We start from the raw sequence: 27,191 nt of genomic DNA, 5'->3' as shown, positions 1-27,191 counted from the left end.
TTAACTTTTAATGTCAATTTAATAAGAGTTGAATAGGAAATCTCCAAATGCTAAATGGTTAAAAAGTAGTCACCTTAGTACTTAAATGTAATATAGAGAATTGGATTCTCTTCTACTAGCAATGAGACTTTGGTTAAAATAGTGGTTCTTTGACTCAGTATACACAGCCATAACACTGACAAAATAATATCAGCTCCTCTTCTATCTTCCAAGACTTTCCTAAAAATTTATATTTACAAGTAGACCACGCTACTTGTGGTAAGGCCTTTCAGATAAGTCCTTATCTGAAAGCCTTGGGGACAAATGATTTGAATTTAGAATTTTTCTGATTTTAGGCAGCCCATATTATTAAATGCCCTCAGTGGGATCTGTGGAACACTGTATAATCAAATTATTTCTCTAAATTTCTCTTTGAGAAATAAACACACTAAAGAGGTATAAAGCAGGACTATAGAAAATATCACATCTGTTCAGGTCCTATTGGTCACCAAATAAATTTTGCTTGCTAAACTTAACAATATCATCAACAAAAAGTTCTGATTTTCAAAACTTTTTGTATCTCCAAATTGTAGCAAAGGGGATGTAATGATGTAATCACTTGTAAAGAAAATATCTGGTTATTTCTAAGGCTGACATAACTCAAAATAAAAATGAGATAGTGTGTGTATGAATGCACCCAGCAACTCTAAAGCATGATGCAAACACAGCTTTGTATTACCAATTACTTAAGAAGGAAAGCCTGTTCACATTTATTATTTTAAGGAGAGAAATAACATCAAAGTAGATGTTTTTGGAGTATCAATATATGATAAAAGAAATACAAAGTGCAAGAACCTTCCATCTCCCAGGCTCAAAGAACAGTTATCCAGCTGTAGTCTACTTTCCTGAATTTTCTTAGTTCTTTTTCTTCAGATTTTGACAACTGATGTATAATGTCTTCTCCCAGTTCTGTGTCATTTGTATCCTGGGTATTTTCAGTAAAATCATGTTCTTCATCTGAATCATCACCACTTTCTTTTTCTTCTTCCATATCTACATCTTCAAGGATTTCTTCACCACTTTCATAACAAAATAAAATATAAACAATTACTATTAAAAAATTTTCTAGATAACTCTCTAATTCAAGACACCTATATAGAATTGTAACCATACAGAAAAAGTAAATTAAAAATCTTGTTATTGAGTACACATCAAAAATGGGTTATTATAGAAGAATAGGTGAATTTACAAAGTATAATTTTTAGTTGTATAACAAATCCTTAAACTATACACACAAGAAATCTTAAATTTTCAATGTATTTTATTCACTTGGCTTAATAGTCCTATATCCTTTAACTGCATATTAAAGCTAAAATAAAGAGAAATACTTTTAACAACATGGATTTGGACTGTACTGATTCACTTATACATGGATTTCTTTTGGAATACAATATCATAAATATATTTTCTCTTCTGTATGACTAATTTCTCTAGTTTTAAGAATACAGTATATAGGGACACCTGGGTGGCTCAGTTGGTTAAGTGGCTGCCTTCGGCTCAGGTCATGATCCCAGCATCCTGGAATCAAGTCCCACATCGGGCTCCTTGCTCGGCGCGGAGCCTGCTTCTCCCTCTGCCTCTGCCTGCCATTCTGTCTGCCTGTGCTCGCTAGCTCTCCCTGTCTTTCTGACAAATAAATAAAATCGTAAAAAAAAAAAAAAAAGAATACAGTATATAATACACAAACCATACAAAATGTGTGTGAATTGAGTGTTTATGTTATTAAGACTTTCAAGCACCATCAGGCATTAGCAGTTAAGTTTTATGGAAGTCAAAAGTTATGTGTGGATTTGACTATGCAGGGGGTCAGTGCCTCTACCCCACACATTGTTGAAGAGTCACAGTGAAAGAATATTCTAGGAAAAGGTAACAAAACATTTTAAAAACTGCTTTACCTCTTTGTCTCCTTAGACAGCAGCAATGAATTTACAAACTTGGAGCACAGGAAAGAAGCAGATGGTAGTACATGGGCTGGAGTATGAAGAAGCTAGAGTAAAAAAACAAAAACAACAACATTAAAACAGGGCTTCATTTAAAAAGACTTAATGCCACCAGCGGAATCCAATAGGGTTTGTTTCCAGTAATCTGGAATCATAAATTTATGTTATTTGTATATTGTGCAGTTCTAATACCCAAACCAAGTAATTATTCAAAAGTTATCTGTTACAGGCATGCTTGGGTGGCTCAGTCTTAAGCATCTGACTTGATTTTGGCTCAGGTCCTGATCTTAGGCAAGTGAGATGGAGCCCCGTGTCTGGCTGCTAAAGATTTTCTCTATCCTCCTCTGCCCTTCCCCACATACACACACTCTCTCAAATAAATCTTAAAAAAGAAAAAATAGTTACGTTGCAAATTGTATAAACTCTAACTTAAGGCGCTTTAAATCTGTTTGTTATGAATTACTTACCTCACTAATTGCAGGTATGTTTTCTGTTAAGGGTAGTTGTACTAATTCACTCTCCAAAGCCTCATTTATTTTTTTATCCTGCTGTTGCCTGTGTTTTCCCAATATGAAATAAAATGGTGTTGTTGGAAGACTTTCTTCTGCTAGTAGCTGTAAGGATTTAAGACAAAGGGAAATTTCTACAATAAAAAGGAGGAACTGACTTTGATTCAATAAAAAGTATTGGCAAAAAAAAAAAAAAAAAAAAAAAAAAAAAAAAAAAGTATTGGCAGTCATAAAATGTCAGAGGTGAAAGGAGCTTTAAAAATTATCTAATATGATTCTCTTTACAAGTAAAACAACTGAGGCCTAGCAGCCCACTTATTGGGGAAAAGCTAACAGTGGACATTTAGATAACAGAACAAATACACACTACTGTTTCTCCCCCAATGACAAATGACAGCAAATGGGTTTTCAAAAGGACATAAACCCACAGTGAGAAAGAAAATGGGTAAGTAAGATGTTGGAAGGTTTTGGAAAACAAGTTCAAGGTAGTAGGTAACTTAGTAGACCTGAGAAAGAATTCTAAGCTGGCTGGGGGGAAAGTCAAGAAACACCCAAATTTATATTGCTGAATCCTACAAATGCTCAGGAATTGGTACAATTGCAACAGTACCTCAGAAAAAGGCTAACAATAACTGGGTGTCCTGGTTTAAAGTCCACTAAGAGAGCATGCAGATTCCTAGATTTCCTTCTGAGCCCCAAGAGAGGGCTGGAAGTACATTCCTTGGAGGGATGGAACAGAAGTATGTCTTTAAACTGAACTGCCTGGTGGGGCTGGTGGCAGTGTCTTCACAGCTGAAGGCAGCTGTACCTCAGAGGGTGCTTTTAGGTTGCTATCCTCCAGTAAAGAATTTAGAAGAATTTTATCGGGGAAATCTAACCAGTCTAAGAAAAAAGACCTACAAACAATGACTTTGGAGACTTTCTCAAAAATAGCTAGGTGGCAGAGGCCTGCAGACAAACTCCCTCTCGGCGGAACCTTCCAAATGGCTTTCTTGATCCCTTTTAAAAGACAGCCAAGGATGATCAGGCTGTGATGAAAACCTATGAAAGAGACCAAAATAGACGGAAAACAAATGATGGGAATGGGAACGTGCAAACCAGAAAAAAGCAGATTAGATGATGGGGATGAAACAATCTCCCAGGAAACAGAAGATGGTCCAGCACTAAATAACAAGAGTCCCAGAAAAAGAATGGAGAAAATGAAGGCAAAGAAGTAATTTCCTCAGTCATTTCTAGGACAAAAGTGTACTTTGCCTGGCCTACATAAAATGGCAAGCTGCACCCCACACCGCTTTTCCTCCACCCATAATTCTTACTACTTCTAAAGTACTACATATTTCACTTAACGCTTGCTGTATCTTTCTGCTAGACTATACACGTTGTAAGTTTAGAGAACTGACTGTTTTGTATTCCAAGCGTCTAGAACTGACCCTAGTCTATTGATGTTCAACAAAAAAATTGTTTTACAAATTCAACTGAGTTTTCAGAGGAAAATAAAGCTAGTTTACAGATAAAAGAACAGGAATAAGAATGGTATTAGACTTCCAGTAACACCCAAAACTATAAAATAGGACAATACCTTCAAAGTTCTAAGAGAGAATGATTTTCAACCTATACCTTTGCAACGCGAACAACCAGACAAGTGGGTGAGAACAGAGATTTCCAAACATGCGAGGTCTTAAGTTTGCATCCCACGCACTAACAGAAATGTGCTTCACCGAAGCAAGGGGAAAGCTAGAGGAGGAATGAATGCCCAGACGATGGCAAACGGAGATCCCACGACTCCTGTGCAGCAGGTATTCACAGAGTAGCTGGTCCAGACTGAAGCAGGACAGAGGCTCTTGGAAATACTCCTTCAAGACTTGAAAGAGTACCTCATGTACCTGAAATACTGAGAGAAGACTCACACCACTTGAGTCTGGGGGTGAATTAGATGAGAAGTAAATGGAGAACTACGCAAAGAAGAAGATGGCAATCCTTAACTCTGGAGAAAACAGCTGCAAATAAAAGGAAAATAATCTGTCTGGTAACGACATGACTCAGCTAGGAACTGTGTTTACAGTGTTCTAACGAGTACTGACTGATTTATCTACACTGAGAAAACCGGGGAACAGGAAAGGGGTTTGTGTTATGTGCATGCGGGAAGTGGTGGTGTGGAAAAGAGTAACAACTTGAATAGATCAGTAAACAGACAATAACCGAAAAATGTAGAATTATCAATAGAAACACGTTTCTTAGAGATAGGAAGGCAAATAAAAACTAGCTAAAAGAGTTGAAAGTGATTATCTTTGTGGGTAACGGCACAGTGGTGTTGGGAAGTTTTCCTGAAAGTCTTGTAGAATTACTTGACTCCTTAAATCACAAGCATATATTTTTGATATTACAAATTAAAGCTACACTTTAGAAGAGTAAATATAACCTCAAAGAGGCAAGTAGCTTTTAAGTTTATGCTTAATACCATGTTTGGGCAGGTGGAACATTTTCCTCATAGCTGAACTCAGATAAGGTTATCTCTGGAGGGAGGCAATGCAGTCTGCACCACGAGCGGCTGAAACATACCTGTTTGCTGGTTGGTGTGAGTTTCTCTTCTGGAGACTTCGTACTGAATGTCAGTAAACTCTGAAAAGAGAGATTAATGATGCAAAATCTAAATAAAAATGAGGTCAATTCTTCATCCTTATATAATATGCCCAAAGGAAAGTAATAGAAGATTTATAACATATTTAATAACTGCTGTGACAATTAGAAGATTGTCCTGAGAAAAGTTATTGAAGAATTGGCAATGAAACAGATTCAACTCTTGGATCAAACTAAAGCCAGTTTTTATTATGGCAAAGCAAATACTAAAACTAAAATCTATCCACCACACTAATAAGTACCATTTAAAGTATTTTAGTTTAGTTTTTTTTGTTTTGTTTTTGTGTGTGTCATGGAGATAATGCAAACAATACCCAAAGAGACTCAAAGGTGTGGGGTAAAGTTGTGCTAATACACTTAATACTAGTAATACTGTTCTACTGAGCATATTAGATTTACTTCTTTTGGGAAGTAATCCTTTAATACCCCTGGTCCAGCTGTTATGGGCTAGTACTTTCAAATACTAAGCAACTGAAAATTACATATACAAAGTGGTTGCCTTTTTGAGGTGGGATGGTCACCTGTGACTTTGTTAGGAAGTAAAACTGGGATCTGTTCAGCCACTGGTAAGCTTCAGAGGTGAATGATTCGGGCACATCTCGTGGAACAAACACTCCCCACTGGACTTCCTCTCGGGAGATATTCTTTTGAATATACAATGGTCTTGGTTCACTAGGTTTAAATACAAACACTAGAGGGGAAAAAACAAACAGACCATAATATTTTGCCTGCGAAGGTTAGTTCCAGCCTCAGGATGACAGACCACACTAATCTGGGACTTACCCCACTGAGTAAAATGTTCAAGTCATGATTATTTTAGGCTTTGATTCAACAAATATCTACTGGATGCCTGCTATGTGCCAAGCAGCTTAGGAATGAGGGCTATGAAGATGAAAAGGAGGAAGAAGAATCCATGCTCCAGAGACCAGGTTGGCCTCCTGCAGCAGGCACCAAAATGTGATTGCGGAATTTTGTCTTAACATACTGGAACGGGGATCTGTAGACAGTGTACAGAGGAAGAATGATTAAAGCTTCTTAAAATGCTTCAGAGGGGAAAAGTCTCTCTTGGGATGTTCTGAATGTCGAGTGGGACTGGCCTGGTAAAAAATGAGGGATGTACTGGAAATCTCCTAGGAGTCAGTTATGAATGCGTACGGAACGAGATGTTGGACTAGGAACTCGAGAGAGGACAGTACTTCAGGTAGAGTGGCCTAAAATAAATACTTGATTTAAAGGCAGCTTGACTCACGCTCTATTAAAGTTGTCAAAAAGAAAATTTAGCTAATAGATCTCCTCTTATTATCAAAATATGGTCTGTACTTACAGTCTGAACCCGCTGAAGACTGAGAGACTGCAGCAATATTCTCCGAACAAGGATCGGGTTCCATAACTCTAATGGTTAACTTTGCGCTCCATTCCACTGGGGAGAAAAGAGCAATGCACTTCTAGAGAAAGAGTCACTGAAAGCTTTTTTACTAAGCCTGTTATTTAAAGTGGGTACTCAATTTTTACTGGGACAATCAATTCTATTAATTCTCAGGAAGAGGGATATTACACTTCCAAATAACACATGGAGACAAACTGAAAACGTCTGTGGAAGCTTCCTGCGAGGGGCAGGAAGCAGAAAACCCAGGTACTATGAAATGGTTATTATTTCAGTGCAACTACTTTCCGGTACTTTTCCGCAGCTGCTGAACATGGGCAAAATGTTAACCAGAACCACTGTAGAGAAGACATGCAGAGTTTCACACATGGTCATTACTAAGCAACCACCATGCCTTGCAAACATACTCAAATGCATAAAATACCAATAAGTAAAATGAGTAAAAGTCCACATTTGTTATTGAGGCTTGTGAAAGGAGACATTCAAAGTTAAAGCAGCCATGGATTCTGCACGTTAGTGCAGGTTACAGATTCGCAGAAACACTCCTCGGGTTGTTTATGAGATTGTGGAACACAGAAGGCAACAGAAAGTTATACACAGTAGGGAAAAGCAAGGCTAATGGAAGTCAATTTATGGTCAAGTACACAGATTACAAATAATGTGCATTTCTTACAGGCTCAGCACTCCAAAGTTTGCTGGTATAATGTGACATGTGAAAAATTATATGTACTCTACGCATAGAAACATGAAGATATGATCCAGAAGTCCTAAAATGCCAAAGCTTACTGGCCACTTAACAGATGCTTCGCCACTTTATAGTAAAGTAAGTATCTTACGTGCACAGCTGAGCAGATTCCAACAGCAAAGAATGCCATTTTCAGTAGCGCCAAGAAGATACTTTGAACAAGTCAATCTCCCAAAGCAAAGGTGCCTATATTAAAAAACCATAAGAAGTTAACCATCAGTTCCGGCACGCTGAGTTCCAGCACGCAGATTTCTAGGATAGTTTTACGCAATGCAGATTTTTAGAAAGACACATTTTTGCTCTCAATTATCCTGCAGAAAAATGGGACTAAGGAGAGCAAAATATTTATTAAGCTATTTTCTTTACAAAAATAGGTTTGAGGACCAATTCTTTTCTTTAATATGCTATACAGTATAGTTTATTGAAACATACTATAAACATGTATGTGAAATACACAGTCATTTAACAAAACCCTTTTTTATGTTCATTTAACTTAGAAGAAAATTTGCAATATAAATTCTGAAGAATTTTTACAAAGCAATTTCAGAATCAGGTATGCTGGGAATTAAAAACTATTGTTAGCTTTTTTTTTTTTTTTTTAAGATTTTATTTATTTGATGGACAGAGATCACAAGCAGGCAGAGAGGCAGGCAGAGAGAGTGAGAGGGGAAGCAGGCTCCCCGCCGAGCAGAGCGCCCGACGCGGGGCTCCAGCCCAGGACCTGAGCTGAGGTCCGGAGCCGCAGGCGCCCTCTTGTCAGTCTTCTGCCATTCCTTCCTCAAATGGCAGTTGCCTGAAGTGCCAGATGTTGCTGTTTTTTCTTTCGCCTTTTTGAACACAACAAGGTTTGAGCATGACATTGTTTTTTTATAGGAAAACAAAAGAAAAGCATTGTCTGGATCCACTGACCCTTATTAGCGTTTATTTTTAGTAGCACAACCATGAAAAATATTGATTTTGAAGAAAAAAGAAATCTGTAGGTCAAGAGTTAAATGTGAACTCTCATTTCAGAAATGGGTAAAGCCACAGCAAATGGTTCACATACCCCAAATTTTTATCTTCCTACATTTTGGTTTGGTCCTGACCCCCACTGACCCACAGACTACCATTAGCAGAAGCATAAATTACTACTAAAGTTTATGTGGAAAGACTCATTTAAATAAAAAACAAACCAGTATGACATACTTTCCAAATTATTTACCTTATATTCCCAGCTCGCTGACAAAATGTACATTTAAGCTCCCATGTCTCTGAATCCCATATTGTAACGATTTCCTCGAAACTAACTGCTAGCAGAGAGCCATCTTCAGAGAAACAACAGTTAGTCGCTTGGTATTTGTGGTAACTACCCACAAAGTCACAGGTCCAGCCAACAGCTTTTTCTGTGGAAACATAGAGCATATAGTTCAGAAATGGTATAAATGCTAGATAATATTTAACGGTAGTTAGAAGCAGTACGGATTACAGAAGAAGCGACAAAAAACCCTGCTCCTTGAAACCGGAGTTAGAAATGCTCCAAAGCACTGACTGGCTTAAAATATATGCCCCGTCCTGGAAATCCTGACCTCCCTCTGGTGGACAGTGAAGGAAGGAACCGTGAAAGAACCGCCCCCCCCAGCCACCCCCGCCTTAAACACAGACCCTCACTGAAATAATCAGCACATGACTGATCAAAAAAGTCATGAAAATGTACAGATTTTGGGGAAAAGGATGTAAAATGTAATCTCTTAAATCTTTTAAAATTAGGCAATAACCCACAGAAGTTAAATAAGGCAGAAAATGTCCTCCCGGAACGGAGACCATTATTAAAGAGGTTAATTCTTAAAATTATACACTCTTTAGACATATCATATTTAATTAACTTACTGTATATATCAGAATCATCTGTTAATATCCACACTTTGAAGTGACCATCTTTACTAGCTGTAACCAAGGTGGGGTTTTCAAATTTTTCTGCATTACAGAAACAGAGAGCTGTGATGTGGTCTTCATGTGGCATGTTAATCTTTGTATTGAGAACAAACCTGAGAAAGAGGCAATCATCAATTTATTCTTACCTCAGAACAATATGATATATTGTCATGTAAGAATTTTTTACTGTACATTTTACAATAGCATCTTTAAGAATGGGCAAGATACATTGTCATCTAGAATGACCAACAACTGGGTGCTCTATCCCTAATGGCCACAGAATACAAAGAGGTCTAACACATGACCTCTTTGTGTTAATTTATGCAATAGAGAGATTATGTATACTGTCAACCTACATAAAATAGCAGTCATCACAGAACAATACAGGGAAGCCTATCACACTAAACTCTGCAAGAAAACTATACAGAACTCAGATGGCTATCTACTTTCAAAAATAAGCCCCAAAGCCCCTACCTGTGGCAAGAAAATACAGCAAACTACCTCTTCAAACCATCCTGGTTAGCATCTAATATTGAGCCATCCAAACTACCTCTCAAAGCTTGTTTCTAGCTTGACAAGGTGCTGCCATGAACGCATGATAACCTAGCATGGTGCTCTTAAAAGAACAGTGGGGCAAGACTCTGCTGTGATTTTTTTTTTTTTAGAAGTCCATACTACAAGAAAAGTGACTAGCAATCATCGATTAATCCCTCTGGGTCTGTTTCCTCAACCTTAAAATGTGGAAAACAAGTTTATCTTACAGTGTTTCTGTGAAGACTGGTTCTAGACAAGCCACGGGGACTTGATAAATGGCTACTATAATCAAGGTCTGAGAAACTAGTAAACTCCCTATCTAATCAAACATACATGTTACACTACAACATACCTCTGCTGCCTATCAGTGCATTTTCCCGAAAGTAATATAATTGTGAATAGAGCAAAGGAACTAAGAAATTTGGATTCTAACTCCAGCTTTGCTTGCTATTATGTCTGATGTTTTTGGGGATGAAGGTGGGGTCACGTTCCCATGTTTCCTCATTCATACATAGAGAGGATATTACAATTTGGGGGTACACCAAAGCTTACTCAGAGCAGAAAGCTGAAAGGCTATTTATTAGTACAGTAACACCTCCCTCATTCCTCTAATTCTAAAATTTATCAATATAAAACATTTTAAAGACTGACAAATGAAACCATAAAATACAAAGTCCCATATTTTCTACTCTGAAATTAATTAGTCATATTGGTAGTATTACCCTTGTGTTTTCTTGTCGTACACCCACAGTTTCATCTGCGACTCCAGCTCGGTTTCCTTTTCTTGACGTTGTTCCACTGTCGCAAGCCAGTTACCGTAGCGGCCAAATGCGGCCTTTGTTAGCTCGATTTGGATCAGACCATAATCATTGATATATTCCTGCTGTATTATATCTAACTGATGGGTTAAAAATATCCAAAAAGTTAATTAATGTAAATACATAAATGTTAAAGTTTTCAAAGAAATGGTAACTACAAAGATAATTTCTAGAATCTGCAGTAATAAGTTCTCAGATAAAGGAAAAAACTGAACTATTAGTTATGGATATCAAAACTGCCATTAAAAAAGCACATTATAAGCACCAGTTCAGTGGCATTATTCTTTAATGACCTTTTAGTGATGACATGTACCTGTGTACATGACACAATAGAACCTTTAATTGACAGTAATGCTTTTCTCCCTTGTTTCTATGAACAAAGAGCTTGATATTAAATCTCATGGTTAAATTCCACATCACTAAAAACTAGAGTAAAAATAAAATCTACAATTTTGACACGGTAAAGATAGCAATGTTCTAAGTAGACTATTTTGTTTCTTTTATCCCATTCCCTTGTCTATTTACTAAACATGTATTGAGTAAGTATTATTTCCAGGCTCTGTACTGGAAATGTATAAAGAACTAAGTTTCCTTTCTTCGGGGGTTTAAAAGCAAGGGAAAGAGATCAAGTGGAGAGCTGCTATGACAGAAATTAATAAAGGGTACTATGGGGGCATAAAGAAATAGCAAGTCTGGATTAATAAGCAGCATCCCTCTTTATACTGAAAATTTTATCATTGGTATGTACATATGACAACACTTTACCACAAAGCAGAAACATATCTGTATTTACAATCCTTATTTTCTTATTTCCCTACTCTTGTAATTCAAAGGCAGAGATATTTGAGAGCTAAAACACAATTACACGGACAGCCAGCACAGGAGTGCCCACTGCTACTAAGTGGGGCACCTGGGTGGCTTAGTCTGTTAGAAGCTACTAAGTAAGTTACTTAACTCTAGTGGTGTTGTTGGAAACCTCCATTAGTTTTAAGGCTAGTTAATGGAGGGCAATCTTACATTGTATAACTGCTTATCATGCTGTAGAGAATAAAACTGCAAATGGCCAGGTTTTCCATTCAAAACCAAAGCTTTAGTTCTGGGATCAATCATCAAACCAGTAAAGATATTGCTGTCTGCAAAAGAAGTGACAAACAATAGTTAAGATCATACAAATATTCACTTTTAAATTGTGCATGATTATAAATCCACTGGGTTTTGTAATACCTTTTACTAGGCCTTGAATTACTGCGGATGCCTCAAGGTTTCGGTGAATTATTATTATCTCTGTGGGTTAAAAAACAAAAAACAAAAAAACCTATAAATCAGTCAGAGCTTCAAGGTTAAAAAAAAAAATCAGTTCAATTTATATCATTCTAAAATACAACAGAATACAAAACAACTTAGTAAGTTCAGTTTACTCAGTATTATTAGAAAATCAGGAATTAAAAAAAGACATCAGGAGTATATTTTGGGATTTAGCTAAAAAACAGGCTGGGAAGGAGGGGCTTTTTTGTTTTTGTTATTGGAAATTTTAAGTTTTATCAGTTGTACCTATGAATATATTTTAAGTGTTAATTCAGAAACTTACATACCCAAAAAGAGATTGTTTACTTTGAAATGAGTAATTGCACTAACGGATTGCTCACGGTTATTTTTTTTAAAAGGTATTTATTTATTTGACAGAGAGAGACACAGCAAGAGAGGGAACACAGCAGGGGGAGTGGGAGAGGGAGGAGCAGGCTTCCCACTGAGCAGGGAGCCTGACATGGGGCTCGATCCCAGCACCCTGAGATCATGACCTGAGCTGAAGGCAGAAACTTAATGACTGAGCCCCCCAGGTGTCCCCAGTTATGGTTTTTTTTTGAAGGGAAAGGACGCAGTGGGCTCTGAGATCTACATTTAGGCTGAAAAGCAAAAGAATGAGCAAAAAGATCTGGAGGTATACAAGACTGCCTCTCATCTTGTCAGCACCCACAGGACCCCCCTGCTGAGAGTACAGAACATACCTCGTTCTTTTGAAAATATCACTGCCTTTTGTGAAGGCACAAAAGCCTCCCATTATCTCCACATCCCACATGTAAAGGTTCTGAAATGGAGACGGCACGAGAACCAAATACACTTAGCCCTACGTTTTTATAACAACTACCCTGAAAATGTGGATTCTGGTGGCCTCTAGAGTCAAAAAAAGGAAATGGAGAAAAGAGGAAGAATGGAAGAAAACAACGCTTATTAAATCTTAACGTTCCTCTTAGTTTTAGGTCTCTCGTTTTCCACTCCCCAGCTGCACAGTTCTATCTCTCCACGACAAAGTCAGACGTACTGTTATCAGAATGAGAAGTACAGAACAAATCCCCTGCTGGCGAGACTGAGATGTGTTCAATAGTAGCTCCCAAACGGGGGAGGAACTCCTTATTCTTCTCTGTTGCATCGCGCCACTCGACGAGGACAGATTCACGACCACCACTCAGCAGACTGGTGCCTTCCCATCCATCCACGCAAACGAAAAGGACAGTATTTGGGGGAAAAGTAGAAAAATATAATCAACACTTAAATTTTTCCTACCATGCTAGAGATATAAACTATTTTGTAAAATATGCAAACAAGTATCTTCCTATCTTTTAATAAACTTGACAAAAAAATTTTTTTAACAAATAACGTTTTTTTTTGTCACATACAAATAATACAGGCCTGTATACAGGAATACGGGTCTGTAATTCATCAGTCCTACACAATTCATAGCACTTACCACAATACATGCCCTCCCCAGTGTCCATCACCCAGCCACCTCAACCCCCCACTCCCCTACCCTCCAGCAACCCTCAGTTTGTTTTCTGAGATTAAGAGTCAACAGACTTAACAATCACTGATTCTGGGATTTTCCTTTCCAACAATATCTAACTAGTTTGTTCTGACCAACTCTTCTGCCAATAACAGAAAAACTAAATGAAACAAACATCCTGTAGGACCAGATGGCTTCAACGACAAATTTTTCCACTTAAGAAATGAACCTATTTCATACTCTTCCAAGCAACAAAAAAACCACAAACAAACAAAAAAAACAAAGAACACTTCCCAACCTGTTTAAAAGAACAGCATAATCCTTTACCAACCCAATAAATTATAAGAAAGTTCTAAGCCAATTTCATGATCGATGAAAATTCCCAAAGTATTAGCAAGCTGAATCCAAGGATATATTAAGAGGATAACATATCGCATAGCTGAGTTTATTGTAAAACTGTGAAGTTATCCTAACTCTTGAAAAATAAGTGTAATTAACTCCATTTACATAACAAAGAGAATGATCATGAGTATCTTAAAAAATGTAGAAAGAGCAAAAGAATTCTACACCCATGATAAAAATTCTCAGTAACTCAGCATTAACTCGAGTTCCTAATACACTGACCTGAGACAAGAAGGGGTTAAGGACTGGAAAGAACTAATTAATTCAGTGTTCACACGGTGTGACTGGGCGCAAAGCATAGCCAAAACAGTTTATACTGTTCATATTTGCTTGAACTTATAACTAGTTCTCAAAGCAACTATAATTTGTAGCTCAATTACAAAGACAACTAATTTTCCTCCTCCATTCTCTTACACTGATACAGGACTAATGCTGACATTTTACTGACAACCTTGTACTAGATATACCACAAACAGTACATATATGTGTACCTATTTTTTAAAATGTTATTATTTATTTGAGAGCACATACAAACAAGAGTGGGTGGAGGAACAGAGGGAGACAGAATCTCAAGCACACTCTCATGCAGCTTAAACGAAACACAAGTTCTGAATTTAAAATTATAAATGCAAATGAGGTAATCTAACAGTTAAAAACACATTTCTGAATTAGACTTAGGTCCAAATCCTACTTAACAACTGTGTGGCCTTAGGCGAGTCAGTTCTCAAGTACAAATCTCATGTCATGGGCAAAATGACATCTATTTCATAGCTTCAAGAACTAAGTGAGGTAGTAGACATAAAGCACAGCATGATCGTTTGTACCAGATAAACTACGGCTACTCTTACGGACAACAAGCACTTAGCCATGTGCTAATTACAATTACATTTTTAAAAACTAACGTAATTTAAATAGGTTCTTTATTGTTAACAAGGATTTTATCACTGACCTATAATATATCGTACTGTGCTGAAGAAAGCTCAAACCACAGGAGTTATATACAAGTGTCCACAATTCCTTTGGTCCATGCAATTCTAAATCTTTCAAAGTATAAATGCAGTGAATACTAATCCAGGTATTTCAAAAGTTCATTTTAATTATCAAACTTCACTTACCTGTCACTGAAAAAGCCAAATCCATAACCATGTCATGGTGCCAATGTAAACATGTGTACGTGTATTTCTTATCATCATCAAAATTCCTCCTATTGGAGAAGACCAAAATTGTTAATTCGACCAAAAGCATTAAGTTAGGAAAGGAAGGGCAAAGAGTAATGAAAAGTTCTCCTCGATAAAACAATTTTAGGCAACATGGAAATTTTAACTCCTCTCTCAACCCCCAGGTTAGAAATTCAAAAATAATTAGTCTATGAAATGAAGAACACAGGAAGACAAGAAACAAAGGATGCCAGCAAAGCCTCATCTCTATTGCCAGTACATTCTTCACCCTGAACCACAGACAGCTCTGTTCTGCACGACTAATGCAAATGATACGTAAGGGGTCACCGTGCTCTCCACAGTGAACTGACCAAAGACGAATTTTGCCATCCTTGTGTCCCGTGGCTATGCAGTCTTCCTTCGGGTGACATGCTACACACGTAAAATTGTTCTTAGCATGTTTCTTATTTTTTGATGATGATAAAGTAAACCTAGAAGAAAAAACTGTCAATTATTAAAGTCACTTGGTAAGTGGTGATAAAAAGTAGAAGGGAGTTCATGCCCTTATCAACCAAATTGGAGAGCATTGAAAATTCACTGACTATAAATGCATGACTTTAAAAAGAAAAATCGTGACTAAGAATCAAGAATATTGTTTTTGCAAACACTTACTAATATACAATATAAACTCCATGTGACCAACATTCCACCATGATCACTTGTCCACAGAGGCCACTGACATCAAAGTAAAGCCCAGACAGTACTTCGAGTGGCTTTTGCTCGAGCCAAGCTTGTCCAAATTTCTTGTCAACCGAAGCTAAATTTTAACATTAGGTACGAACAGACCTAATAACTTATATCTGAGACAACTAACCGATGTGTCCAAAGACATCAGGATCCGTATTTCACTGCAAAGGAAACACGTTAATCTTGACAGGGTGAAAGGGAAGAGAGGACCGTGTCACTGGAAGAGTCACTACTCGTGCCTGGCACAAGTCTCCTCAAAATGTGTTATTTCATTCCTCCTTACAATTCTATTAAATATATATTAATTTGAGTTACACTGAGCTTCAAGAAAGAGACTAAATTTGACTCATTTTAAACCCAGGTATTCTGAAGCCTACACTCAGGCAGTAAGGACCACCTGGGCTAGCCTTTTCAAACTAGATCCAATTTTGACATATATGCACACAAGAATCTAAGTGGACAAGGGGTTTTGCTTGGGCAAAGCTCTCTAGGTTTTTGTGACTAATGATTCCTTTAACCCTATCCATTGTGGGTTAAAAACTACCTCTATATGTAGCAATTTAATAATCACTTGCAACACGAAACTAGAACCAGCTCTGAATCATAGGTATGAAGTTGAAATAAAATTACAACAAACTCAAGTAAGTAAGGTGATCAAAAAGAAATTCTTACCTCGATGTTGTTTTCTTTTTGAAAAAATAGACAGACAAGTAAAAGTCCCGTACTGCAGCAACATACTCTCCCTAGTATTGTAAAGAGGTGACATTCACTAAGATAGGCAACACTTTTTGAGAAATGGTTCTCATCACAAAAGTTAACATAGTAACAATCCCCCCCCCACACACACACACTAAGCACAATAGAAAATGCTATAGTTAGCTATGGATAGAATAATCCTTTTAAAATTAAAAGAACTTGGGTCCTCTATTTGAATTTTTTCCATTAAGGCATAATTTACATACAAAATAATGCAATGTCTGACATTTATATTCATGTAACAACCACCACAGGATTTAGAACATTTTCTTCACCTTTAAGTGTTTCCTTGTCCCCTTTTCTAGTCATTCCCAATGTCCCTACCCCGGCCAGCAGCCACTGATTTCTATTACTTCTCTGGTCTAGAACATCACACAGAAATCTTGCGCAATGTACAGTTTTGCGTCTGAACTCCAGCTCCTCCTCATCTTTCCGAGATTCGCTCATGCTCTGATCCGTATCATTAGTTTCTAGTATTATGAAGCAGCATTCCAGTACGTGAATACATACCACAAATTACTTATTCTCTTGTTAATGTACATTTAGGTTATTTCCACTTTGGAGCTCCTATGAATACTAATCATTTTGGTCACGTCCTCATTTCTGTACGTAGGAGGCAAACTTCTGGCTCATGGAAAGGACAGATGTTTACCTTTGCTCTGTATCTTGCTAATGTTCAACACTGTCAGTCTTTACTATTAAAGTGTTTTCTCTACTATAAGAAATCAACCTTTTTTAGAACAAAGCCAAAAGAATGCTACCAACTTAGACTATAGAAACACACCACCACAGTGTGTCATCTAGGGACTTTTGGTGGTGCTTGACTTGAAAATAACAAAGTGATTATTAATAAGGAAAGGCTAAATCAAGGTAGAAACATCACAGAGTTATTATTTCTGATGAATATTTAAATATACACTCATGTTACAATATTAAATGAAGACAAAGGTAAAAAGCCTTCGGATCCTAATTCAGTTTGGGAAAAGTTATTTTACATATGCTTAGGAAAAAGTCCAGAAAGAGACTCTTCAAATATCAGCAGTAAGGTTTAATTTCTTCACTTTAAACTTCTCAATTTTCTAAAATGGGCACACTGATTATGGACAGGAAGGTCATATTTTCTAAAGACACATAGTCTAAAATGAAAGGATCTGAGTGGCTTTTACATGGAGCAGGCTAAGAAAGAGTTCCAGTGCTGAAGTATTGGTATTTTTTTGAACAATTAGAAGGTTTACAAGAACAATAGACATATACAAAATTAAGAATCCTAAAAAATCCACACTACATATACAAGCTGCAGTAATGGAGCAAACTTCTTAGCTCTTAACAAAAATACTATAACTCAGGGCAATACTCATGGACTATAACATAAAATGCTCAGAGGAAACACTGCTGCCAAGAGGTATTATATACAAAATAGAAAACCAAAACAAATTTTACCTCATTTCCAAAGGCAATGCACTTGGGTGACTGGTTTATATAATCCAAAACAAAGGAGAGCTCCTTAGCTTCTATTTCCTGGCTCGATGATTTTGGCAGTTTCACTGAAACCAGCTGAAATACATCTAGCCAAAGGAAGCTATATTAATATAAAGCTTCTCTAAAAAAAATGAACATGTACACGTATTTATATGAAACTGTTAATTAGTATTCTAGAATTCATTGATGGCAATAATTCTAGGCCACCTTGAACAAAATGAGTCTTCAGGTTGGAGTACTCATTTGAATTTTCAAGTTTGAAACGGAAGTCTAATTTTACAACTCCTAAACATACATGCTCTATATGTGTTAAAACAGAAAACAGTTTATCTTTCTAGTATAATCTGTATTCCACGGTATTAAGCTGACCTTTACAATGGAGATGGAATATGGTGTACTGATGAACTTAGCAGCCAAAGGCAACAGCCCATCCGAGAGCTTTCAGAAATGCTATATGCTTGCCACATACTCACAAGATAGATCTCCTCTTATATAATACTGACATGCGGTTCTCTTTATGTCCCATTAAAAAAAATCTCCTGAGAAAATAGCTGTATTTTATTATGCTATTTCCTTATTCTCTCAGGTATTATAATGACTACAAACTTCTGTAACACATCAATTTACCATTTTCCCGTTTCCAGTCCACTTATTATTTGCTCTGAACTCCTGGTTCTTCTAGCCTTCTGAGTCATCTCAAACTTCACAAGCCCAAATGCTGAACTCTGGATTTTCCTTTTTAAATTTAGTCTTCCCCAATTCTGCCCACTGCAAGGAATGGTACCACCATTCCCCCAGTTGCTTAGACGGAATCCTCGTGTTGTCCTGGACTCCTCGCTCACATCTCACATCAAACTATCAGCAAACCCTGTTGGCTCTGCCTTCCAAGAACACTCAGAACACAATCAATTTCTCATCGCCTAAGCAATGACCTTTTTTTTAAAAAAAAAAAAAAAAAAAAAAAAAAGGTTTTTATTTATTTATTTGACAGAGAGAGACACAGTGGGAGAGGAAACAAGCAGGAGGAGTGGGAGAGGGAGAAGCAGGCTTCCCGTCGAGCAGGGAACCCTATGCGGGGCTCGATCCCAGGATCCCCGGAGCATGAGCTGAGCCAAAGGCAGACGTTTAACGACTGAGCCACCCAGGTGCCCCAAGCAATGACCTCTTAACTGTACTCTCTAATTCCATCCTTGTCCGCATTTACTCTATTCTCATCAAGCCAGATCATCCAGTACAATTAAGTCAGATCATTTTACTCTTCTGCTCAAGACTCTTCAATGGCTTTTTTAACAACTCAGAGTAAAAACTGAAGTCCATTCAATGGCCTTTATGGCTATATATGATCTATTCTCCCCTGGATCAAATTCAACCTCCCTGCTATTCCTCAAACATGCTAGATATCCTGTAGCACATGCTTCTCCAATACTGTTCTTCTCAGAACATTCCCTGACCACTTATTTAAATACATATTTCTCCAAAGCTGCCTATTCCCCTCCTGCTGTATTTTTCTCTAAAGCATCTTTCAGCTTATTATATCTGATGACTGATATAGTGCTTATTGTTGGGATCATCTGTTTTGTTCTCTGCAGCCAGAATAGTATCCAGCACATAGTACGTTTTTAGTTAGATAGTAAATGAATAAATTACATACAGTCAAAAAAAAAAAAGATACCATAAAAGATGAAAAGTAAATAAAAAATGTTTTTAAAACGGCAAAGCACACTTCAACATGATTTATACAATTTTTAATCAGAGACTGGTTTTGGATTGTGGAACAAAGAGGAAACAAACGAAGGATATATATTTAGATCTATTCTATGAAATGCTATTTTAAGTTTAATTCACATTTTCATGTTTACATTTATTCTCATATGCTGAGGATTCATGTGTTAAGTACTGGAGAGTAACACTAATCCCACCATGAATCGAATTCAGACTACATTACAGCATTTGGTTAACTCCAAGAGGTGAAGGCCAAGGTCTTTACTTTAGAGATCAATAGTTTTCTATCCTGGCTTGCATGTTGGACTCAACTAGGGTATATTTAAGTAAACAGGCCCCCACACAGGGCATCTGAACATTTTGTGTTAGTTGAGTGATTCTTATGTTCAGCCAGTGTAAAGAATCACCAATCTCACTAACATGGATAACAAGTTTTGCTACAACTATTAGCAACTACCACTGCCACTGAGAAATCGTGGTGTTAGTACACAGACTGGTTACCAACTGTGAAGAATGAGCTTAATCGTCTGGGGAAGTAAAAAAAATTCAGATTCCTAGACTAAATTTCAAAACTAATGAATCAATTGTCAGGGAGATTAGGAATCTAAATTATTAGTATGTGGACAGACATTAACAATCTATCCATAAAAAGAACTTAAATACTGAAAAGTGTTACTTACCTAAAACAGTCAACTAGGAAGGAGACTTAATTAAGAAATGTTGCCATTTTCAGAACATTTTTTGGAAAGTCATTGAGAGGTGGTTTATGGGCTACATAAGAAAACTGAACTTACTACTGCTTTTATGATTTCGTGAAAACTGAACTTACTACTGCTTTTATGATTTCGTATCACATTTTTGATTAATAAAATACTCATTAATAAACTTCATCAAGTGATTTTTAGCTAGAAAATGTACTTTTTCCAGTTTTAACTATTCTCAGGTAATTTAAAAGTCCATGATATAAAACAATCTGCAAATTTGTTCCAGCCAAAAACACACAAACACACATACACACACACAAAAATACTTCTCCTCCCTCCAACTAAATCCAGACAATAAACAAAAAAACACCATGGAAAGGATTCATTTAGCTAGTGAGCCATGAGCCAGTCTAGCAGACTTCTCAGTAACCATCTTAAAGCTGCTTTCATCTTTGACTTTTTTTTTCAAGTTTTTTTAAATTTATTTGACACAGAGAGAGAGATCACAAGCAGGCAGAGAGGCAGGCAGAGAGAGAGGGGGAAACAGGCTCCCTGCTGAGCAGAGAGCCCAATTCGGGGCTCGATCCCAGGATGACCTGAGCCGAAGGCAAAGGCTTTAACCCACTGAGCCACCCGGGCGCCCCTCATCTTTGACTTCTAAAGACAGCTATATTTTATACAGAACACCATAGGATGCAGTGGCCTTACTGAATTCCAGTTTTAGAAAAATTCTTTGGATATATCCCTCATGTCAGTGTTCTGATGTATCAAATTCTCTGCTAAAGGGCAATTTTTGTTACCACTGAAGATATTCTAGGAATTCATAAAATGCTCTAAAACATGGCAATTTCAATGAAATCATGTTCCAATGATAATGAACATGTAATCAGTAACCCAGAACCACTACTAGCTCTTAGTATCAAACTGTTTTCTACACTATTTCTGAAAGATCAACAAAATGGGTGTTCAATAATGGATAAAAGGACAGTGAGGCTTAAGAATGACCAATTAAGGTTAGGAGAAAGACAAACTCTAGCCCACCTCTTCAAAACAGCTTTGAAATTTGAGCTCTGCCATCTATTTTTACAACTATATAGTAAGTAATCATTCCCACACTGTGTATTTCAGAACTAGAGGGAAGCATCCTCAAAATGAATGCTGGAACAGAAGGAATTTAAACGCTTTAACATTTAAACTTAAATGTTAACTTCAAACTAAAACCAAACTCTCAAATTTTGAGAAATTATGGAAAGAGTAACCCAATGCTATATAAAACAAACTTAATTATACTATACCTGGTTTGTCTTTATTTATTATAACAAAGACAGAATCCTCAGCACAGGCTAGAGTAAACAGGGCATGAAGTTTATGTCCCACTGTGAAAGTCTGAAAGATAAAAAAAAAAAGTACCATATTGTTTATCGTCTGTCTACCCCCAACCCTCAAACATAAGTTCCATAAAGGGTAAGGACTTTTCTTTAATCCATTTTGTTCACTGCTGTATCCCCAAATCAGAATACCTGGTATACAGAAGACACTCAATATATATTTGTTGAATAAACTTTCAAATTAATACATATAGATCCACCTGCTTCTTTTTAATGGTTACACGGTATTCTACTGAATGAATATGAAACTTTAACGGACATCAAGGTTATATTAATTTTTTTTCCTACCATAAACAATGCTACACACACATCATTATTTCAACAAGAGATTCCTAAAAGTGAGATTGCTAGAGCAAAAGTTATTTTTTCATTTTCATTTGTACTCTAGTTGATTATGTACAAAAATCAAAGTATCTGTTTCTCTATACTTTACCTATCACTAAATTGTTTTTGCAGTTTGCAATTTGGCTAAACTGACAGGGGAAAATGCTGTGCCATTTCTTTATTACTGAGATTAAACACCTTTTTATGTTTACTGGTTATTATTTTTTTCCGTGAATTACATATACTCACCCTGTGCCAATTTTTTCCTACTAGGTTATTAGTTTTCCCTTACTGGTTTTCTGTATATTTTCTGTGTATTAGGGACAGTAACTTTTATAAATATTTTCTTTTGATTTTATTGCTCATCTTTTTGTTACAAGTTTAACATTTTCAAATAGTCAACTTTCTTTTCTTTTATGATGTATGAGTTTCATAATTTGTTTAGAAAGGCTATCTAAAGATTAAGCCTTATAACATCGTATCTGTCATTAAATTATGTTGCCATCCCTTTTCAAATAAGAAAACTAGAAAATCAAAACACATACCTTTATTAAAATGCCATCTATATAGTCCCACAGTTTAATCGTGCCATCAAAGGAACAAGAATACAACTAAAAGAGTAAAAATAGTACAAAATTTATTACAAAATAGAACTTCATTAAGATATCAAACAAATAATTAAGTGATACAGATGACATGTTTTTGTTTATTCAATTAGTAGCCCTAAACAGGTAGAGTCATATTGCTTAGGAACTTCAAGTTTTAATTAAAATGAGGGGGCACAAAAGTCAGCCCTCTATCTTCAAGAGGGAGATGGTAAGTCACTAAGCTATGGAAGCACTTCAGAGCCTGCTGATATTTCTCGCAGTGCCCAGTGCTTTTTTATTAGCAGAACTGTTATCATCTTACATGGGTATTAAAAGAGTGCTTCTCAAATGATAAGACTGTCCTGTTTAAAAAAAAAAATTGTCCAACACATCCAAGGGACAATACTTTTATAAAGTACAACAGTAGTTATGTGCACTTGGATGCTGTGGCAATGGCGGGTGCTCTAAAGTTTTGGCCACTCAATTTCTACACTATCCTCATTGCAGTTGTAACCAAACGTTTGTGGCAGTGGGTTGTGCCCAACACTTTGGTAGCACCAGAAGGCCTTAATAACATATATTTTTTGTCCCGATGGACTTGATTTTACTTAGGTCACAGTGGATTCCTTGGTGCTGTTACTGTGAAAAATACTTTGCTTATAACGTTTATAAAGAATTTAGTTTTCCGAAAGTGTCAGTTTTAAGATTTCTGCCAAAGTGGACATGGAATTAGAGAACAGAAAATTATGACTACTATCTATTCAAGTAAAAGAATTACAGTGAAAAGAAACATGCATTGCAAGTACTACACATTAAGGAAAAATCATGAACATGGATCAGTAAAATCAAGTAAGGCAACCACAAAATCACTGTCGAAACAATGCTTAGCACACAAATCCCAAGACTCTGAAGTCCAGAGAATCTGCATTCCTGATCACCTCCACCAACCCTGTCAGTAAAATTCTCCTCCTCTAAGTTTGTTAACTTTCAGTCATCTGAGATAGATCTTTTATGCATTGTATATGTTGTTTTTTTGTTTTGGTATAAAATTTAGTAATACAGACTTCACAAATACCAATTTTAACAAACGGTTATTTCTGCTATGAAAAAGATTCAAATGCAACAAGTAACAGCACTTTTGTCAAATCCTCATAGGACAGTAAAGAAATAAGTATGCGTTTGCACGGTGAAGAAAAGCTACTTAACTTTGATTTTCACAGTAGCTCATTTAATTCTGGAAAGAAAAGATCACTGTCTCTTTATGCCCTACTTCCTCTGTGATAATAAAGTGAATGGCAACGCAAATTTATTCTTGTATCAAGCAATAACTTCCACATGGGCTAATCCAGAAAAATGGAACTTGATAAAAAAACGAGAGCAAGAGTAAAATGTTTGAGATCTCTTTAGTAGTTGCTAGAATGTAAGGATAGAATGAAAATGACATTTCATTATTTTTGAATTCTGAGAAGAGCTGCTTTTGTGGGGTGAGTAGGAGGGTTGCATTAAACTGGACTCCCAAGTTCATCCTGCAATTATCTGGTCCATCCACTGACTAAAGAACCCCTTCTTGTCCAGCACTGGCTTTGATTAGGTGAGATCTGCACCAGCACTGGAGTCTCATCTGTAACAGAACATGTCTCTAACAGCAATCCCTTTTAGCCAGCATTTTCAAAAATGTGTTCCAGAAACCAAAGGGCTCAAGGGCATATAAACTGGAGAAACGAAATGGTATACACCCCTTCCTGATATTCACAACGCTTATAAAAGGACTTGAGAGGCTCTACAACCAAAAAATTCACCTAACTGTGCGTAGCCCTGAATTTCAGAAACTCATATAGCCAAGAATGTCTTCTTTTAAACAACACCTATCAGCATCCCTTGGAACAAATGGTTTACAGAATACAGTATGGGGGGCAATGTAGTTCTAGGCTGTGAACCTATTTTAATAACTAAAAATATGTGGGAAAAATACCCTGAATCAGAAAATCTGATTTGTAAGTATCCTTTGGAAACCTTTTGCAGTGGAAATGGTATAAAACAAAAGTAACTGCCATTAATTCATATGGAAAAATTTTCCAAGACCCCAAAAATAACCTCTCTTATGCTTTTCTGACACCTTGGGACTCATCTTGCTGATGGATGTATGACATACATGGAGATAAAGCACAGATGCTCCCAGACAGTTTAAAGGTAGAGAGGTAGCCCCTGGGAAAGGAGACTGGTGGTGCCACTCTCGCTGGAAGGGTGCATGCTGCCTCTGTAACACCTTGTTGCAAAATAAATACTGAACACAATTTTTGCTTTTCTTTTTTCTTTGTAAAAATGAAGTGGCATAATACAAACTTTTGAAAAGCAAGAGATATCTGTATTTTTCTAATTATAACCTGGAAAGTCTCCCAGCCAAAATCAATTCATAATCTCCTGGGAACAACAAAGCCAATACTAAAATATCAATTATAAATCATTTGAGACCTGTAGATGATTGTTGGGGTTGAGTTGGATTCCGGTCACCAGATTTCTGTGTCCTTGCAATATGTGTACACATTCTTCTGTAGCTGTGCTATGAACTTTAACAAAGTCTCCAGAGACACAGAAGATATACCTGCAAATAAGAAAAAATCAAGCCTCATATATTCTGCAGAAAGCATCATCTTTTTTTATAGCCCATGAGAAAATTTGTAACTTGCAACAGAGGTTTCTTTTACAACAAGTTTCCGGAACTCTATAGTAACACTTGAGCGGCATGTATTAAGTCTACAGCAGCACTCTGACAGCATGGTCCCATGTCCCTCACGGTCCCTGATCACTGGGACACCACCTCATAAACGCTCCGTCGGAGCTCTGTCCAGTTGGCAAGGCCTCTTCTACAGCAGAGTACACAGACGATGACAGCTCTTGTTGCTAAACGGTTGGTCTTGCTTTTTGGATCTGCGGCAGAGGTTCCTAAATTACTAAAGGTCGTTAAGTGGGGGGCAAGGTTTACTCGACAGTTTTCATTATGGATGCAGTCTCAGAACAAAGCTCAGAGGTCCAAATCTTCTAGTTTCTACAAAGAAAAAAGATGTGTATTGTGTGCCCATTCCTACTAGACCCTGCACCTGCGTGACCGGCACCTGGAAGGTCAACCGCAGAATTCCTGGGCTCCACCTCCGCTCTGTGCCCCCCACGCCCTGTACGGGCCTCGGCCCGAGTCCTGCCCGCGCGGTGCCGAACCGCTTCTCTGCACAGGCGCGGACATCTGCGCGCATCTGCCTGCCGCCCAGAGTTCGGAAAAGGCCGTCACGGCCTCGGATTCCCACGTCCCATCCAGTCTGAACCGCATCACCCGACGCCCAAGGACCGAGGCACCGCGGGAGGAGGAACCCGCGCATCAGGCCTTGCCGTGCGGGTCCCCGTCGCGCTGTTGCTCGGACACGTTCGCCTCGGACCCAGGACGCGGCCGACCGCAGCCGCAGGCGGGGGACGCAGCAGATTACGGACGTCCGAGGTGTGCGGTTCCCCTCGGGCTGCGGCCGCCTCTTCGCTCCCCGGAGCACCTGCATCCCGCGCGGCACCCGCAGCCCGCAGCGCCCCCGTCGCCGGCGCGGCCCCTGCCTTCTCGTGCCCCGTCCCGCGAGCCTGGTCCCGCCGTCGGACCGCAGCCCCCTCGGCCGCGACGCTGTGACAGTCGGTCCGTGTCCCCCGCCCTGAGGTCACGGTGTAGACTTGAGCCCTGGGGCGCTGTGGCCGGTCTGCCCGGAGCCGCCGCCGCCGTCCCGCGAGCCCCTCCTGCAAACGCGCAGCCCCCGCGGCGGATCAGCACCGCGTCCGGGGACGCTCAGGGCGGCGCGGGGCCGGGCGAGGACCCGTGCGGAGGCGTCTCGGGCGCGACGCGCGGGCACAGGGGAGGCCCCGTGCCCGGTCCGTTCGGCTCCAGCGCGGCAAGGCCGGCCCCGGAGGCACCGCCCGGCGACTCTCGCCCACCCGGAGCACCGCGCCGTGCGGGACACGAGCCCCGGCGCCCGCACTCCTCCGGGGTGGGAGGCGTCTCCACCGACGGAAACGCGCGGGACCCCTCCGTCCCGCGGCCCGCCAGACGCCGGCAGGGACGGGGCACCCGGAGGCTGTGCGGCCGCCGAGGAGCGGGTCCCGCCGCGAGCGCCGGGCACGGGGGCGGGTCCCGCAGTGAGACCTGAGCTCCGGCCGCGCGGGGCCGCGTCAGACAAGCCGGGCGCGCGCGGGACCCGGATCTGAGCCCCGCAACTCCAGGCCCGGCTCTTCCCGACGGGGGCGCTCCTCGGGGCGCGCAGGGGCCGCGGCGGCCGAGCTGTCCCCGGGCTGCCGCGCCGGGTGGGGACACGCGGGCCGCCCAGCCGGCCGCCGCCGCACGCGCTTCCCGGAGCCACAGACTGCGAGCCCGGCCCGGCCCGCCCCCCCGCGACTCACGCCCCCCAGCCCGGCCCGACGCGCCGCGGCCGCGTACTTAGAATCCGCGGAAAACGCCGCCCGCCTGAAGCTCAGCTCGCTGCCGCCGCAGCGCACCACGCGCACACTCTCCGCCGCCACCATCTTCGCGCAGGCGCAGGGCCCCCGGCTCGCGGGCCGCCCCGAACGGCCTCCGGCGCGCGAGTCTCCGCCCACAGAGCCCGA

At 39.1% G+C, this 27,191-nt stretch overlaps 1 protein-coding gene across 1 annotated transcript; it reads right to left on the bottom strand.

Moving 5' to 3' along the window:
- Positions 1-721: 721 nt before the first annotated feature.
- Positions 722-27,191, bottom strand: WDR75 (WD repeat domain 75). The gene is made up of 21 exons (XM_045086467.1): positions 27,025-27,191; positions 25,035-25,164; positions 22,521-22,586; positions 21,559-21,649; positions 17,799-17,923; positions 16,275-16,345; positions 15,227-15,346; positions 14,814-14,902; positions 12,838-12,996; positions 11,742-11,801; positions 11,535-11,650; positions 10,422-10,597; positions 9,121-9,278; positions 8,456-8,636; positions 7,346-7,440; positions 6,450-6,545; positions 5,647-5,816; positions 5,048-5,107; positions 2,447-2,593; positions 1,935-2,026; positions 722-1,058 (listed from the first exon to the last, which is right to left on the bottom strand). The coding sequence occupies exons 1-21, from the start codon at positions 27,108-27,110 to the stop codon at positions 851-853; spliced, it is 2,496 nt and encodes an 831-aa protein (XP_044942402.1). The 5' UTR covers positions 27,111-27,191; the 3' UTR covers positions 722-850.

The sequence above is a fragment of the Mustela putorius genome, unplaced genomic scaffold, assembly GCF_011764305.1.
Source record: "Mustela putorius furo isolate JIRA1106 unplaced genomic scaffold, ASM1176430v1.1 tig00000992_pilon_pilon_pilon, whole genome shotgun sequence".
Taxonomy (NCBI): Eukaryota; Metazoa; Chordata; class Mammalia; order Carnivora; family Mustelidae; genus Mustela; species Mustela putorius.
Note: the sequence above shows the minus strand (reverse complement) of the source record. Positions and strands in the feature narration are given on the sequence as shown.